At 42.0% G+C, this 19,122-nt stretch overlaps 1 protein-coding gene across 1 annotated transcript; it reads left to right on the plus strand.

Annotated features, from left to right (window-relative positions):
- The first annotated feature begins 316 nt into the window (after positions 1 to 316).
- Positions 317 to 18,972, plus strand: gsg1l (gsg1-like). Its single transcript, XM_048246764.1, has 5 exons — positions 317 to 895; positions 5,288 to 5,335; positions 8,097 to 8,249; positions 10,147 to 10,258; positions 16,757 to 18,972. Exons 1-5 carry the CDS (start codon positions 607 to 609, stop codon positions 17,088 to 17,090), a joined length of 936 nt encoding a protein of 311 aa, XP_048102721.1. The 5' UTR covers positions 317 to 606; the 3' UTR covers positions 17,091 to 18,972.
- The last annotated feature ends 150 nt before the right edge of the window (positions 18,973 to 19,122 follow it).

The raw sequence follows: 19,122 nt of genomic DNA on the forward strand, positions 1-19,122 counted from the left end.
ATGGGGATTTTAGCTACTTTCTTGTAATTAATTTAATTTAGCAGTTAATTGTACTTGAGTAGAACATTGACACGCCTGTTGACTTTTTGACCAGTGGTTTAAAATTGTGTTTAAAAATTCGCAATGTCATTGCCTTTGTGATATTTGCATTAGTTTTCCTGTTATTGTATAGGATTATCAGATATAGCCTAATAGCAGTGAATATTTGTAATGGCAAAGCAAAAAAAAAAGCAGGCATCTGGTGGTTGAGCGAGGCAACTAGAGGGGGAGAGCGAAGGAGAGAAAGAGAGCGCGCGCGCGTAACGGTGGCGGTGAGTATGGACTACAACTGACTGGAATCACACCTTTCCGCGGGTAGCGCGCTTCGTGCGCACTTTAATTAGATCAGGGACCAATGTGTAGTTATCGGGAGAGCGGTATTCTCACCAGGTCTCAGGAGGCTTAACTTCAATCGTCAAAATTTCAGCGAAGATAGGAGTGCCTCGTCGTCTCCGGTGTTTTTCCGTCACTTACTTGCACCGTGTTCCTTTGGTGAGCCGCATCGTCTACCTGCTGCTTTCATGAACTTGTGTCAGACGTCGGAGCGAGTCTTGCGAACCGCGGACAATGAAGACCACTCGAAAATGCCGTGCCTTGCTGTCCGTGACTTTGAATCTTATTGCACTGTTCTTCTCCACTACGGCATTTATCACCACGTACTGGTGCGAGGGCACTCAGAGGGTCCCCAAGCCCAACTGCAGCAAAGAGAGGCGGCATAACTGCATCGACTACGGGGTCAATGAGACTGACCAAAGCAAAGTGCATTACAGCTGGGAAACGGGAGACGACAGGTTCCTCTTTAGATATTTTCACACGGGAATCTGGTACTCCTGCGAGGAAAACATCCATGGGGCAGGTGAGACACCCGCATCCATTAGCCTACATACCCATTTATTTAGTTTTTAACAGATACCTAAACTCCTGCAAACTCTGTCAAAATCAGAATCCATTTTAATTTTGTCTTTTGAGTAGGAGGTTAAAGAAATGCATTGCGTGAAGTGCATGTACAGAGAGACAAATAGCAACTAAGGAAAATGTAACTTAAGGTTAGATGATTTTGGAAAAAAGACCATTAAAGCGCAGGTAACATGTAGTGTCTTCATGTCTAAAGCAGTCAACAGGAATTGGTAGACTAACCAAAATGACGTGGAAAAATCCCAACATGCGAATTATTGTCCATCACTCACTAACAAGTCATAACCATGGAGTCTTTTGCCCCCCCCTTTTCTTTTTTGTTGTTGTTGATTTCCTAAAGCTAACCCTCCAAATCTCACCTCAAGCAAATAATAACAATAAAAAAATATTTCATCAAAACCATTTGTTACTAATGACAGATGACACAGTCATTCTAATGCCTGCGCTCCTAGCCGGAGGAGTGGTCTTGCTGGCTGAACACAAGTTTCAGTGGAACTGGGTTGGCTCGCAGCTCTGGACAGGTGTAGAAGATGTTTACACGGACAATCTGCTCACTGTACGCAGTGCCATCCTCAGGCCTGGGCAGAATAGGTGGTAGAGAAATGGTTGCAGAAAGAATGTCGAGTGAATTAAAGACGGCTGGTACAATGATGTTTTTTTTTTTGCCCGTTTCATTTGAATTTAAAATGTCTTTCACAACACTCTCTGGAACCTTGTGATATCCCAATAGCCTGTGATGGGAGCCTGGTGGAGGTTAGTAGCCTACTGCCTTCTCTGAATTCATTAAATGCTCATATAGCAGATTAGCTTAGTGTCTGCTGAACCAGTTCAGTCGCCATGGCTCTGAATATGCAGAAGTTCATCATTTTCAAACTGGGCAGAAAATACTCAGTGTGTAATTGGAGAGCCTTATTACTTGATTTAGTTGTAATACAAGAAATCAACGCCAGAGGGCATCCAAAATGTTGATGGTGCCAAAATGCTCCTGTGGGTGTGAAAATGTGTGTGTGTGTGTGTGTGTGTGTGTGTGTGTGTGTGTGTGTGCGGTGTGTGTGTGTGCTTCAGCTAATCAAATGTATTTACTCAATCAGATTCTATCTAAAAAGCACCCATCATCATCCAAAACTGTGATATGAATTGCTTAACAAGAATAGCAAGTGCTTAACAACAATAGGTGGACATAAAATAAGGAGGAGGATAGGGGGAGATGTTTACAGATGTGCCACCAACTTATTCCATTATGCAAAGCAATTTCCACCATATATGTTGTGTAATTCTGCTGCTTGTTGCAACATTAATAGTTTGGGAGATGTGGTAGGCTTTGTTTTCAGTCCTGAAAAAAATATGAAATGGCACCTTGGTGTGTGGAGACTCAAAGGGCTCACTCTGGTTACTGCATTAGCTTCACATCCAGCCATGTTCAGCTATAAAAAAAGGTCATAAAAGAAGTTCAGCATTTAAGGGGAAATATTGTCAACATAATACATCAAACAAAATATTAGAGCCCCGTTAAAGGTCTACAAGGCCTGTATTTATCTGCACTGTGGGAACAGATGTAGCTCTTGATACATGGTGTTTTCTTTCAGTACCAGCCCAAATCTGAAAGCGTTTAACATATTTGAAATCAAAATCGAATATAGAATTGCAAGCGAGAGTCATTCGGGAGGCGTACATTTGGGATTGTATAATGCTGCCATTGATTAAATATTACGGCACCCACAGATGGTGTGGGGCTAAGCTCGCCGTGTGTATGGCAAGATCCTAAATCCTAAAAATACCAACAATTCCACTGTAGCTTATTTTAGTTCTGTTTGTTCTGATGTGAATCCCATCCAGTGTGGTTCGGGCTGTGTAATCCTGTTAAGATTACATTCGAGGCACACAACCCTTCTGAGCATGGCAATTTGGTTTGTTGTGAGGTTGTCATTAAAAAGATCATTAATAACATTAAAAAGCACCTCAGACATACGTCATGTCATCATTTCAACTTTGGTTCTTTACTTTTTTTAGCAAGCTGTTTTTCTCCTCCGCATAGTCCTTTAAGAACAACACCTTGTAGGATGAAACCATGTGGCCATCTAATGAGGGATGTTCTTGTATATATTGCGTGATGAAAACACATCACATTTACTCATCATCATGTTGTTGTCGAGAGGACAGAGTGAAAAAAAAACATGGCATCCAGCTGAGATCAGAGCAAAGCAACATACAGGAAGAGCAATTAGTGTTCCTGAGTCCCTTCTCACCCTCGCCAACTTTTAAAATGATCAAAAAAATGATGGTAACAGACGCAAATCCATTCATATTCATTAGCACAGCAATTAGCCTCTAACAACCCCAGATAAGAGATTAAATACACAAGGTCTCAATCAGAAGCCTGAAATCTTTACTAATTAGAAAGTGCATGGGCCTAAGGAACTAAATTGCTACAGGATAATTGTACCTTTCCATGTTATATCTCCTGACAGCGCCTTGGCTTGCTCTCTCTCTCTCTCTTTCTCTCTCGCTCTCTCTCTTTCTCTCTCTCTCTCTCGTCTGTCATGTTATTTCACCATAACATCACTGGCGAAGAGAAACATTTGCCTTAATGGGGCGCAGTGAGCAAAAGAACACTGGCCGTTGTAGGGCTGAAGATTGTTTGGCATTCCAGTCAACTTTAACTACACTACTTGTGATTACCATTCATAGAATATAGCGATGGCAGCCACCCTTTTGGAAAGGTTGCACAGACAATCTATATTTGGCCTGTAAATCGGACTGGGTGCAAACACTTGTAAATGTGACAACAGACAGCCTCGGTGGGAAACAGGCTGCGGTATAGTATTCCTTTTTTGATGAGGTGAAACTCCTGTAGGGCTGGAGGGAGTATTGATGTGAAGAAACTCAAAAAAAGACAAAAAAGGAGAGAATAGAGAAAATAGAGAAAAACAAAAAAGAGGATAGAGGAGGAAGGAGTCTGTGTTATGGTGGAAACCTCAGAGGAATTATCTGGGTTGTCGCACCTACTGATCTGTGGCAGTCTCTCGCTAGTGCAGTTTGATCAAAGCAGGGCCTGCTGCCAAAGACGGAGACACTGGAGATTTCTAACATTCCCATGCACTTAAACAGTGAATTATTCCCTTTGAGCTTCTGAAGCTAGTACCCATATAGCTTTTTACAAAGATGATCATTTAATTCACTTCTCTTGATGATCGATACCTGGAAACTCCCTGGCACTGATGAGGAGCTGTTCAATATACACTTATCACTTATTGGTGAATCATTGAGAGTGTTCAACAGGCAATTCCATGGGAACAAGTTTAAAAAATCCACTTCACTGGCAGTTTCTCTAAACAAAAACTGTTGCCAGCTAATTAAATGGTGAGACAAACAAGTGCCTTTCTTTACGGCTCACTCTGTTTGGACATCGTTCTATAAAATCCTCCATGGTGGGTACTTTTGCTCACCATCACGAACCTCTCCCGTCATCTTTTACTCTACACCACATTTGGTCTTAGTGAAACTTGTGGAAGGATTTTTCAATTATGTAATCGGACTAAAATTTTCGTGAGCGCACTGCTGAGCCCCCCACATTAGCCTTTGGAAATGAATTAAGAATGGAAAATGGAAGGAGAAGCTCCAGCGTGACAAATGATTGGTAAGAGGAGGGCCATTTTTCTCTGGCGCATCAGAGTTTACTGACCACCATCTGCTTTAGCTTTATTATCAAAGCACATGCTGCTGTCACCTTTGCTTCTTTCACTGGACATCACTGTCCCAAAAGAACAGTAGGCCTATAGTGTTGGTTTTAAACTGCCATTGCTTTGTGCACCCTATTCACTCAGCTGAAACGTGTGTGTGTGTGTGTGTGTGTGTGTGTGTGTGTGTGTGTGCGTGTTTCATGTCATTACATATAATTCAGAGTAAATTCACAGTGCTGCTGAACCACAAAACATGCCATTATTGCAAACTGCTTGTTGTAAGATGCTTACAGTAGTTTTATAAACAACAACTTTTATGAACAAAAGGAGTAGGCTATATACTGTGTATTATACTATAATACTATACTATATACTGTCTATGTTGTATTACATTTGAAGCTAAGCTGAACTCTTTCCAGTTTTAACTTCATATTAATTTTTAATCACATTACTGTAACTCAATTTACTGCCCTCACATTTTGGTTTATCACACTGACTGAAATCATGTTCCGGTTGACTGTACATTTTTTTTACTGGACTTTTTCCAAGACCATGTTCCCTGGCACTGGGGCGAAACTTATGATTTGTGATATTGTGTGTTGTACTGGATTGCGCAGACGTGCTAATGCTGTAGTCGCCTTGTGTCTTCCCAGGTGAGAAATGCCGGAGCTTTATCGATCTGGCCCCGGCTTCAGAGAGAGGTGAGTAATGTTGGCCATTAGCTTAGCGATCTGACATGTCGACTACATGTGCAAACGCCGCACAGTAGATCTATTATCTAGATGTTACCAGCAATCATGAGGACAACTCTCCTTTACAGTGTGTTTTATTTGTATATGCCGAAATTGTGTTTGTTCTTCAAAGGTATGGTTGTGTTTTCATGGTCATTTTTGTCTGTCATCATTTGTGTTATCATGCAAATATTTTTAGGTAATTTTATGTGCTCAGTTGGAATATGGAGGTTTTACATGGTACTACAGACATGTATATTGCAATATACTGTAGCTTATAACTGTTTGTTGAGCTATTGCACTGTATATAACGTAAGGGAGGATTGCATGCCTTTACAATAATGATAATGCTTGCTTGAACTATGCACTTTTTGCATACTGTTATACCTGACTCAGTGGGCTCTTTCACTGCATATGGTAGTTAATCCAAACTGATATCCTCAGTGCTGAAATTTCCCAGTCATTTGCAGAGCTCAGACTAATATTGTTTTCCTAAGTATCCTCATTTAATTGATTGAGGAGGTCTGACTTTGCCTCCTACCAATATCTCCTTACAGCTAAACCCTAAAATGTTTCTGTACATACTGAATGTATTACCACAGTCAAGTGGAATATGAATATTTAGGAATCAGGCAAGCAAATCTTATTGGAAATCGTGTAGCATATTTAATCTATCTGCCACCAGCGTTCATTTGGTTCAAGTTATGCGTTTGTTATTGTCTGTCAAGTAACCCTCTACACCTTCAGAGCGATGGTCGTGCTTCTTTTCCCCCAACAGAGAACCGGCGCCATTCCGGTTCCTTCTCCAGATGTTGAACTGTTTGGAGCTTTTCAATCAAAAATAAATCAGTTAGAATCCTGAAAAGTTGGTTCGGACCTGGCACCAAGAAATAATTATTCGGAATTGGTGGAAATACAGGCTGGTTAACTAAGATTCAAAGAATTCGGAATGCAACAAGTTCTAGAACCAGTTCTCTGTTGGTCGATAACTGCTCTGGGTGGCCTGATTATCATGGGACCTGCTGGTACACACAGAAATAACTCAAAGGTGACAAGAGAGCTGGTTAATAAATGGTCATATTACATCCCACGGTTGCCTGTTCATCTTCTCACAAATCAGCAATGAATGAAATTGACTGAGAATCCAATGCAATTTCTCACCTCATACAGAGTTCCTTTAGAGGCCACTTTGGTGAAAATCTCTTCTACAGTTCTATCTCAAACTGACAGCTCCCAAGCCAGAATTGACCACAATTCAAAAGATCATGGATATGTCAGAGAGCACGTTTTGTCCCTGCAAAGGAGACAGCTGCTCCTTGAAATTGGTTTATGCTTTTTAGCAGGCTGTTACAGGAGAGGTTTTTATTTTTTATCAGTGCTCTTGAACTCATGAAGATGAGCACTTCAAACGTGCTACATTTTTCACGAAATCGTCATGTCTCAGCTCCCAGCTTTTGTCACATTCTAATGCATACTGCTATGTGCCGTGTAGTCCATCTCTAATCTACAGTTTCAAAAGACTGGTTCAGAAAGTGGCGAACAGAAGGAAAACTGACAGGCTTGAGTAGACTTTGATGAATGTAGATCAAAGTTAATGTTATTGTAAATAGACTTGTATATTTTGCTTTTATCGACTGGATGTTCTTGTGAAACATGTGGATCGTTTTTTTCTGGGTTATCTAGTCCTTCAGGATCAAACCCTTTTTGGTTTGAGATAAACAACAGCTTGCATTGTTCCCAGATATCAATGCACCAAAGTGAATGTGTGTATAAAAAAACAGTTGTTGATGCGAGAGAGCCTGCGTTTAGTGCATTTGTACAGGTGTGTCTGTCTACTCGTATCATCACTGACACTAATGAGTAACTTCAGCATATTTCTTTACATCTGTGGTGGCCCCTGTGTGTGTGTGTGTGTGTATCTCTCAAATGAGAAACTGAGCAATATCTCCTGCTGCATCTGTCACTCATAACACACCTGTATGCTCAGGAGACTATCTGAACTATAGATGTTTTGCATTGTCTTTTAAAAAATCTTTTTTCGGCCCCAGCCGTGGCGCAACTGGCTGGGGCACCTGCACCGTACGCCGGCGACCCGGGTTCGATTCCCGTCCCGTGGTCCTTTCCGGATCCCACCCCTGCTCTCTCTCCCATTCGCTTCCTGTCACTCTCCACTGTCACTATCATTAAAGGCATAAAAAGGCCAAAAATATTATTATTATTGTTAATTATACTTTAAAAAAAAAAATCTTTTTTCTTTCTCTTTATCCATTTATGAGCTACCACAAGAGACTCTCATGTGATCACCAAGCCCACGTTCGTGTTTGTGTTGTGTGTTCCTATAGGCCTGTTCATCTGCCCACTTGTAGTAGGTGGCTTCAGTCTCTAGGCGCCTCTTTCCTTCTCAAGTGCTTTTTCTTTCGGCTGTCACGCTCCCAGTGAGTTGTGCTGTACATTCTTCATACAGCAGTGTACTCAGAGGCTGCTCAGGCTACGTGCCCAAAACAATAGGAAAACATCCCTTTATCGCTCCAGGTTTGGCTCTGTCAAACGCCTGTCCAGTTCTTAATGGTGAAAAGTGGAGATGAGCTGCTGTTTTCTAACTCTTGCAGAGCATATGAAGAGGCCTGCCACGGAGAGTTACAGCTAGCTGGTGCGCTGTTCACCCAAGTGTGTGTGTTTGTGTGTGCATCTGTATGTGTGTGTGTGTGTTTGCATGGTGATTGTTCTGCAGGTGTCCTTTGGCTGTCGGTGGTGTCTGAAGTGCTATACATCATGCTGCTGGTGGTTGGCTTCAGCCTAATGTGCCTGGAGCTCTTTCACTCCAGCAACGTGATCGATGGACTCAAGCTCAACGCCTTTGCGGCCGTCTTTACGGTTCTCTCAGGTACTCACCGTTTGGCACTAGCACTGTACCCTCCCGGAAACAAGTCTGAGGACATTTGTTAGGGTTTACCAAGCCAGGTTGACACTTAAATGTGAGCAAATCAGTCTGCTGTGAAAAGTAAAACATGTGCAGTGTGCGCTTCTAATTGCAAGGGCTGGGGTCACATACTTGTTTACTTCTGAAGACATCCATGAAAACCAATAGGTTTATGTATGTTTAGTGTATCACACATTTCAGACAGGTAACATTTATTGCAGTGTTCAGGTGTTCTGTGCTTTGAAGACATTAAAGTTATTATTTGGTACTGTAAGAGAATGTATGATGTACAGATAATAACTGAGTCTTGTAATAATTTTAAAAAATAAATCTGTATTCCAAATAATCAGTTAAACAACTGTTATGTCTGGCATTGCATGAATGCATTCAGTTCTACCTTTTACACTCAAATGTGCTCCACTTGACAGTACTTCTGACTGTCACTCTATCATAGTGTTACTGATCACTGATCAGGGGCGTCTGCATTTGTTTTATTTGTGAGGGCTCAGTCTCATGAGTGCCATCCCCCCCCCTCGGCCCCCACACACACAACCTCGTCTTTCCAAGTGGTGCCCCCCACCCCCTCCCCTGGTATAAACCGCTGCAGTCTGTGCCCCAGCCCAACAGCTGCTGCCTCCTGTACGGGGATAATTTGATTTCTGTGGCAGCCCGTCTCCCATGCGCTCCTCCTCCCTCTACACCGCCGGGCCCCTAATGCCCGGTAAGAGCTGGAGGCAGCGCTACTTGGACTGGTCTGATGAAACCTGGGGATGGAGGCCTTTGATGTGGCACAGGAGGAGATCGGGCCTGGCCTCAGTCCTGAGGAGACAGCTTTATGCACCTCAGTGGTCTACTGAGATGTGCCCTTCAAATAAGGCTCCTGAGCTAGAGCTCCACGGAGATTAGTTTGGTACATTTTCAAAATTGCATTCCTAATTAAGAAATGATCTACATATCTATTCATCTATGAGTAGTTAGTAATCGTGAGAAGTAGAGGAAAAGTCCTTTGGTGTCCAAGTTAATTGATTAATAAAGAAATTGAAGGTTAGCCTTACCTATCTGCCAGCAATGGAGGTCCTGGGTCAGACAGGAGTATTCAATCTTGCCGTTGGTCTCAACTTCTCTCCCCCACATTTAAATCTGTATTTTAATAATACATTCTGAAAGCTTAAATAAATACAAGCTAGGTGAAAATATATTTGCACAGCAGGAAAATAAGGTTTTCCAGTTTCAATTTAATCGTCCCGTCAGTGAAACCTGCTTTTCTCCGAAATCATTTTGGAGGATTGAAGAGTATACATGATAAGTCTTCAGCCTGTCACGCTTGGATGGCTTCAATTAATCTGATATTGGCCTCAGTGCGTTACTGGTTAAGTGATTTGCAAAAATGTACATGGTCAAAGTCACCCAGTTGCGCGCGCGCGCACACACACACACACACAAATACACACACATTGCGGTCGTTAATTAGAAAAGGGAGAACATACAAGAAACATACATGTTTGATTTATTACCAATAATACCTCAGCAAATCAACAAACTGGTTTCACAGCAAACCATTCACCTAATCATATTATCATCATAAATCTGAGCCACTGTATGGCTTACATCATTGCTCTTGAAATGTACAGTATGTCCTTATACAAGAACACACACACACACACAGATAAACAAATGCCATTCACATGTATTTGTGTATGCCTACTTGTAAGCTTTCTCTTTCCAACACATTCAGAAGAAGAGTTAATCTTGTCAGTAATCAAAATACAGTGTAATAGACAAGCAGGCCTAGGATAATAATAGCTGGAAATCAGTCACTCTATCTCTCCCTCTGTGTGTGTGTGTGTGTGTTTTCCCTCAGGGCTCCTGGGTATGGTGGCCCACATGATGTACACACAGGTGTTCCAGATTACAGTGAGCCTGGGACCAGAGGATTGGCGACCGCACACGTGGGATTACGGCTGGTCCTTTTGGTCAGTTTCTCACGTCTCCCTCAGATGCACACAGTATAACCCACCTACCAACCACCGATATTTTAAAGTAAAGTGACCGGTATATAGCCAACGCTTTTAACCAGAGTGATGCGGACGGCCGAATGGCATAATTTGGAATGGACCCTGCCGAATGACCGTTAGGTGCAGATACGAACTACTACTCCACCGCACCTTCTTTACTCATGAACACTATCAGGTCGACAGTTTGGGGCTTCATGGCAATGACGAATTAGTGGCACCTATTGTGTCCCACTATTTTATGTAACTTATTCCCAGGTTTCTCTTCCGCACTGCCGTTCGACTCAAAGCGCACAAAATGACCCCACCTCCTCCGTTACCTCTGTCCTCTGTCTCAGCGGGGTAGACATGGGTGTGTATACATGGATCCTGCTCGACTCCTGCAGAGCCTGCACTGTGACTCCTGCACAGTCCCTGTGAGGAGTTTCAGGACCCTTGCCAGAGACAGTGCAAGATATCCTTCAAGCATACTAATGGTAAAATAGACGGGTTTCCCCATTTACCAACATAACTAGATGCGGGCGCAGCCACGGGGCAAAAGATGCTCAGTGGGCAGCCACAATGTCATAAACTGAACCTAATAGTTGCCAGCTGTAACCTGGATTTGGCATGCTTTCTATATTCTTGATGACTCAATAATAACATGTAATTTCTATATAGATATGTGTTGTAATTGGCCACTAAAATCGCAGAAAAGTGGAGACATCTTTTTTCCACTTTTTAAGAGCCTGACAATCAAGATATACTGTAATAGTCTCCAAAAATGAACATGTGAAAATGACGGGCACCCAAATCAGATACCTTGGTTGGCCTCCTAATTACAAAGGCACATTCAGACCTGAGACTCTTCGGTAGAGTGTCCCTAAAAGAACCTTTCAAAATTCCAGTTGGACTTGGATATTCTACATAGAATGTTACACTTTATTGTCATTGAAATGAGTAGGTGTGAAAGGTGGTTGATGTAGGGTAACTCAGGATGGAGGGTGTTTATTGGAGCGATATCTGTTGAGTAGGCAGTGGAACTATACCTGTAAGTGCTTCTCTAAAAGCTCAGGCCGTCCAGTCTTTGTAATGTTAAAAAGGTGGTGATCACAGGAACACAGCACCGAGAGCCCTTGTGCCTGATCGAAGCAGGACAAAGTATATTCACAGACACATTCAATTAGCAAACTCTTTCCCTCTCTCTCTCTCTCTCTTTCTCTCAGTACATGGAAAGCACCGCCCCCGTAAACATTTCACTCAATCTGTCTAAAAATGGTGACAACCCATTACACCTCCATTAAGTGTCCACCAGCCAAAATGAATATTTATCTGGCCTTCACAGAAAAGGATTAGCGTTTGTTCCTTTTCTCCTCTCACCACCTTTTGTGTGTGCTTTCTTGTTGGTGTCATCTGGGTAGAACATGGGTGGAGGTGTGCGTGTGTGTGTGTGTATTTGTTTGTGTGTGGTGCAGTACGTGTGTTCTGTCGGCGCGTGCGTCTTCGAAGCTAATGTCCAGGCTAATGGGGCGAGCAAGGGAAACGGCGGGCTAGGTCAGACCGAACCGAAGCCCCGGCAGGTTTCTGGCGGTAGGTCAGTTAATCGGTCAGTCGGAGCTCGGGGATGGAGTGGCGCGCTGCGTTTACATCTGGCTCTAATGGACTCCTCTCACTCAGCACTTCTCATTAATGCAGGCTCTCCCCATAGAGTAAAAACCTTAATGCGCAGACAGGAGGACGAGGAGAGAGAGAAAGGTTAAGTGTGTGTGTGTGTGAGAGAGAGATAAAAAGAATGACAGAATAAGAACAATGAGAAAGAGAGCAGAGAAGAAAAGAGGTTTGTCAATTCTACCAGGTTATATTTGCTGAGTGGCTGAATGGAACAGGGAATTTGATTGAGTAAGAGCCTTTGATCAGAGAGGCCAAGGGATGTGTATGGAGTAATAGCTTTTAAGTACAAGCAGATTCGACCTTATCCCTTAAATACACTTACTATTGAGCAGGGGTCACCGACCTGGCAGACTCCGGTACGAATCCAAATGTGGGGACTTCTCACTGTCCTAGTCAAGTAACAGAAAAAAATCACTAGTCTGTAAATACCATAATGCATATCATTTTTTGCTTTGCTTCCAAGTGTTTTTGATTAGTATGAGCACATTTCATTATGGAAGTGGATGTTGCGTAGGCCAGAGGTTCCCAACCACTTTGCCAAGGCACACCGGTGTGCTTTGAGGCAAAGTGAGGTGTGCCGTGGAATTTTGAGGAACCTTTTATACAGGCTCATGAAATAGGCTAGAGCAGGGGTGGGCAAATAATTTCCCCAAGGGGCCACATGACAAACTGGGACTGTTGAGGAGGGCCGGACCCAAAATACCAAACTCAAGTCTGAACTCAATTCTGTTCAATTCTGTTCTGTTCTTGTATAACATTAAGTAAATCATATAGTTTTGATTGCTACTCGTAAGAACAGATGGAAAATGTAAGGGAGACGAAGGAAAAACGGCAATATTTAATATATGTCCAGTATTTAATCCTCATTCTCGAAAATAATTTTTTGACATTGACATTTTTTTTTTTTCAGTTTTCAAAGACTGATATAAAAAAGTAGTACAATATCTATATAATTAGGCTAGGCCATGAACATGTGAATGAGTCATTAAGACCATAGGCCTGTGCCACCATTTCATTAACAATATTTCCTCATTAAATCATTAACACCATTAAATTAACTCTATGCAGAATTAGACTATGAAAATGTGGAGCAGACAATAGTAGGCTGTCATTAGTTAATCAACATGCACAAAGAAAACTATTTTGAAAATGTAGGCTATGTTTTTGCTTTAACTTTATACACAAAACTGTGATTGGTCAACTCGCCCTGTGTGTTGAGCCGGCTGCTTCAAGCAACCTGTGGGTAGTAACATCATACTAGTCGCTAGTAGCTTTGCAAATAAACTCGGACATATTTTGGTTACCATGACGGGGTTATCCGATTGTAAACTGTCTATCTGTCAGTAACGTTTTGAAACGAACACTTCGTATCGCCAACGAGCAGCAGTAGGAGTTCGACATTCTAACAACCGTTGCGGTGGTGAGCGACGCAGACACAGGAGACACAAAACTTTGAAAGGTTTACGCCGACGTAAAGGCAACTGTTCTGTTACGCAGAAGCATAAATTCTATTCACCAGCACATCAGCGAGGGTGTTTACGTCGTATGCATCCACGCACAAATGTATGGGCGTACAAATAGCAGTCGCTTTCAAAATAAAAGCAACGATATTGATTTGCGTGCATTATCTCTATGATAGGCTCTTGACTACTGTTTTTTCCACTGACCTTACGCGGGCCGGTCAGGGAAAGCCCACGGGCCGTATGTTGCCCATGTGTGGGCTAGAGGGTCATTTTAAATGCATTAATGACACAGCTTCTTAATTAAGGCAGTTTTAGGTAGTCATAAAGAATGAGCACCCCTGTTATAGCCTATAATAAGTGGTTCGGCCTTGGCACGTTAGTTAGACCTTTGGTGTGCCCTAGCCCCAAAAAGGTTGAGAGCCTCTGGTGTCGAGTACAGGTCTAGCGCATCAGTCAACTCTATGTAAGTGAGCCTGCGCTATGCTTATTGCTGTGTGGACTTAACTCATTCATAATAATTCATATGTATATTTACAGAATATGAATGTGCATATAAGAAATCTTATGTTCATTAATTACGTTTAGCATACTGTCCTGTGTTATTACACATAGGCTACTGACATTTCAGCATTTTACAGTTATAAGCTTTCAAAATGTATTCACAATGCTAACTTAGAGATAAAAAGTTTATGGCACGTTGTTTTTCATTCATCATGTCCAACATAGGCACTGTATTTGCCTGTTTGTGTTCATGAATGATTTTGTATTTTCGTCAAAGCAACCTGAATGAGAGAAGAGAGCAGTGTTCAAAATCAGATAGGCTTACATGTGTTTTGATTGGTTGAGTATGTCATCGCAAATATGTTACTGCAAACTGATTTTTTTTAGCCTGGCAAAATGCATGATTTCGTAGGTATCTATCCCCCATCTAATCCAAACTCCATCAAGGAGGGTTGGCTTACTGGACCTTGTGCAATTTTAGCCATTAACCCCTGCTATAGACACAACAAAATCATAACACCCTTTGACTGATTATTAAATTAATCATGCCTTACAAATTGATGTGTAATTTGGTGGTAATCATACTGAGTAATATCTTCATTAGTAACACTCCGTCCCGGTCGGCTTGTTAATCCAGGTAATTGGTGACTACATCAGCTGCCGTCTCAGATACTCTCTGATGAGAGACAGGGTGGTGATTAGAATGAGGCCAGTGGAAGTGTTATGTAAGGGTCAAGTTATGGCAGAGAGAGGAACCTGTTCACACACACACACACACACAAACAGTCTCTCTGCCCATGTGTCTGTGTTTATGATTTTTCTAAGCGTCAATTACTTACATAACGGTGAACGTGGAGGAGTAATTCATGAAATGGGATCTATGGTTTGTTTTATCTTGCGGAGTCGCTAACAGGATTTTCTCTCCTCCGTCTGTGTATGTTCCTGGATTGTTTGGGGATTTCTAGTCACTCACATGAAACACAATTACGTCTAACTACAGATACGTGTGAAGCAAACAATAATAAAAAAACAACTCCCTTCTTAGTCAACAACAGTTGTCTATTCTCTTTTAACTGTAACTATCGTAGACTCTTCTGTTGTTTTGACAATGTGACAGAAAGAACAGTGAATCAGTTCTGAAAATATATATCTTAAGAGATGCCTTGCAACGAATGTTGTGTCATACAGTACCTATGAAATCGACAGTCGATTGCATTCCTATGTATTTCCAACACCAAAGAAGGAGTGCAACTGGATGGACTGAGTGATGAAAGCTAAGCCAGGAAGATTTCACCCTGGCCTCTCAGCCATGTCAGCCCTCCAGCCCAGCTGCTGCTCTGGGAGATGCATGGCCATGATGCATATGGAACTGGGGCATGCATGCAATGCAGTGAAGTGTGCTTGTGAGATGATTTGTAATTTTGTGTGCATCTCTTGAAAGGAAAAAAATAAGTGCTCCATCCTGACAGGCAGGAAAGTGGTATTTACCCTGCTTGAATTACTGCAGGCGTTAGGCCGCTGCCCATCAGGGGACCCCAAAATTGCTTCATTTGTCCTTTACCATCTGGTCTATTTCTTGCACTCCCTCTTTCTCTCTCTCCTGCTCTCTTTAATTCTCACTCTCTCACTCACACTTGGATATATGTCGTTTCCTCAACACATTTCTCTCTCGTTGTTTCTAGTTTCCATGCAGTGGAAAGCCTTATGTGCTGGTGATTGTACATGTTTGTTATGATTTAACTTGACTCAGATTTGGTTTCTTGTTATCTGTCAGTAACAATGTATGACCAATGCACTGTGTTTGTTTTAAGTACCCAGAGATGCCGAGGCGTAAAAATTCACAATGAATTAGTATTCATTAGAATTCTGGATCACAAGATCACATTTCAGGATAGAAGCAGCTAGCTCTGCGATTCAGTAGAAAAAAAAAGAGTTTTCATTAAAATGATTACAGGCATTTCTGAAGGTGAACTTTGTTTTTGATGAAGATGATCAGTAATGAATCTGTTCTGAGTTGAAAGTAATTGTGGTGAATAAATACTTAATATTAACTTAGACTGGCAAACTTCAGGAACACTCAGGAATCAGGTTTATTCTGTTACAAGCAGAGAGAGTAAAAAAATGGTCTATGTAGGCCATGGCACAGAGGCCATGGCCTCTGCTGGATCAACCTCTCTCACTCTTCTTCAGTACTCCATCTTCTTCTGACATACAATGCAAGTTAGTCACTTTTGTATGGGTTAAATAAAGAAAGAATTGGCGGCAAAACAATCCCACGTGGTTGGTTCTCCACATGGCATCAGACACACCTACTCACACCTACTTCACACCTATCTGAATAGCATGAGGAGAGATATCTTATATATCAGAAATATCACTTATATAATGTTCCAAACATTCTTACAATCAAATCATTACAATCCTTGTACTGAGACTATTACAATGATACCAAACATGAATATATTTACATTTCATGACATATGGATTCAGTATAGCAAGGTAACATCCTTTGTCTTGTGGATCTGATAGCCCTTGGAACCAGTACATTAGCATTTCATTGGGGGAGGGGAGGGTGTCTGTGTTTAATGCCAAGAGGGGCCACATGGCTAACTAAAAGTAGGCTAGTTTTGAAACCCTAAAATAATTGCTATCAGAGTTGATTATTCTTCCATGATGCTTTATCCTTAATACTTCATCATGCAGATATAGGTAGTTTGATACATCTTACACCTGTACGACAAACCTGGATAAGAAACACATGCTGTACTCACAGAGACTGTGCTTCTGTAGAATTCCTCACTTGTCTCTCTCTCACTCTCTCTCTTCGCTGGTCTTGTCTCTCCAGTCTGGCGTGGGGCTCGTTCACCTGCTGCATGGCCGCCTCGGTCACCACCCTCAACTCCTACACCAAGACGGTGATCGAGTTCCGGCACAAACGTAAGCTCTTCGAGCAGGGCCTCCGCGAGGAGCAGACCTTCCTGGACCCCGAGACCTTCCACTACTTCCGCGACCGCTCCGTCCAGTCTGTGTCCAGCTCCGTGGATGTGTACCCAGGCCACGGGGGAGGAGGAGGAGGAGGAGGAGGGGGCAGTGGTGGGAGGGGTAAGCTCCACCGTGGGCCCTCCAGCTCCATGGACCTGGGCGAGAACTGTGACTCCCTGGGTGAGGAGCAGTGCTGAGGGGCTACAGGCCTGTGGCTGGACACCCTGACGCCCAGGCTTCTTAGTGCTTAGGTGGCCTTGTCCAGTGGGTGAACTCTACACAGGAGACTTGTTCTCAGAACTGAGATGGACTAACGCTCTGGGAATTGGGATCAGTAGGGGAGGAAAACAGGACAACCTGTCAGATTTATCTTATAGTACAATAGGGGTCATATTTTATGTGTATGGGGGTAGGGATATATACACACTCATATACTTATACTGTATTATATATATATATATATATATATATATATATATATATATATATATTCTAGAGTATGAAGAAAACTGTTGATACTATGATAACAAGACTGTGCTCTAGCATAGAGATGATGTTAATGGGGACAAATGAACAGCAGTCTGTGAGTCTGTATGCTTTTGCCAGCTTGAGTTTAAATACAAACACTGCCACGCACTGATGTATCGCCTGAGCCTGTTTTGTGACCATTCTCCTGAGGGCAGCTCTGTTGCATTGGCGTGTAGAATAGTTTCAGAGCCTGGTTTGGAATGGTATGTTTCTCTGCAACCACCTACCACCGGATGCCATTGGCAACTCTTATTCCTTTGGTCAGCATTTTACTGGTGGGTTTTTATGAGTTCCTTTGCTCTTGCCGTGAGGTTTTGCTAGAATATGCCTTTTTTCTCTCTCTTGATCTTCTGTGTATGAATGTGTGCGTGTGTGTGTGTGTGTGTGTGTGTGTGTGTGTGTGTGTGTGTGTGTGGGACATGGATATTATGTTAGAAATCAAACTGTGCTCTCTATCCAGGTAACTAAAGAAGGTAAATAAATACATGGGAATAGCGCATTAATGTAGAGAGAGTAGGCTTGAAATCAAATGATTATTATTAGGTGTTATTAGGAGCAGCAGGCAAAGGGCAACTCCAACCACAGCTAGGCCCTGATCAGTGAAATAAGACAGTTTAGAGGGGGTCCCATTTACATAAGCAGCAATCTGACTGTGTGTCCAGTTAAAGACAGTACAGTTTTCATATTTAGGCATGATGATACTCTTGGGATATTAACATGAATGTTATTGGCGCACTGGTGCAACATAAACTGTTGTTGACTGTTTAACCCAGTACAGTAATAGTGGCACTTTGACAGAGTTAAGTTATGTCAACATGTGTGTATGTGTAACAAACTTGTCATAAACATCTAAAACAGTAACCTACGCATAACTTAAATCAGTCAAAGCAAAAAGACTGGGTTAAAGGTGCAGTCAGCGATAGCACAGGATGTCACGTTACATTTTTGTCCAAAACAACGTACATTATATTTTAACCAAGGACCAAACAAAACACAACAGAGAGGGTAGCTCACCCCTCCCTTCAGTATTCCCAGAGAAACTCCATACAAGGTTTCGTATTTGTTTGTGGGACAGGCTACCCCCACTTTGTTTGTTGAGCTTGGGCTGCCTACAGAGACCAGTTTCTTTACAGTGTACTCACAGAATGGGCAGCTAGCGGTTGTGAGGAGATGACTGCTGAATGTGACAAAAAATGTTATGGGCTTGAAATTGAGTAAATCGCTGACTTCACTTCTAAGTTAAGACATCAGTCATAATGAAAAATATGCCTTCAAAAGAGTGCAAGAACTGCACACTCAACACACTCTTTTCTGTTAGCAGCACAACCAAGTTTTCTTTTTGGCCACCAAAGTTAGTTCATGCCAGTGTAATTGTATGTCTCCCGTGGTCTGTAGAGAAAGCATTATAGGGTTTCTTGAACAGTGGGCAGTGATGAGTTCGATTTTGACTGATGAAACTGTACTAGTGGATGATCAAGTCTGTCTTTCAATGTATTAGTTCTTTATACTGTGTATGCACTTTTGCCCTTGTCATTTTTCATTTCACCAAAAAGAAAAAGTTGTTTCAAAAATTCTCTTGTTAAGTGATTATTTTGACAGCTTGGTTAAAGCCACACTTTTTGTGAAGCAAGGAAACATTTTCCTATCAATATAACATTGTTTGGCTTTGAAGCACACAAGTATACATTTTTATATATTTTT

This window comes from Alosa alosa, chromosome 6 (assembly GCF_017589495.1).
Source record: "Alosa alosa isolate M-15738 ecotype Scorff River chromosome 6, AALO_Geno_1.1, whole genome shotgun sequence".
Lineage (NCBI taxonomy): Eukaryota > Metazoa > Chordata > Actinopteri > Clupeiformes > Clupeidae > Alosa > Alosa alosa.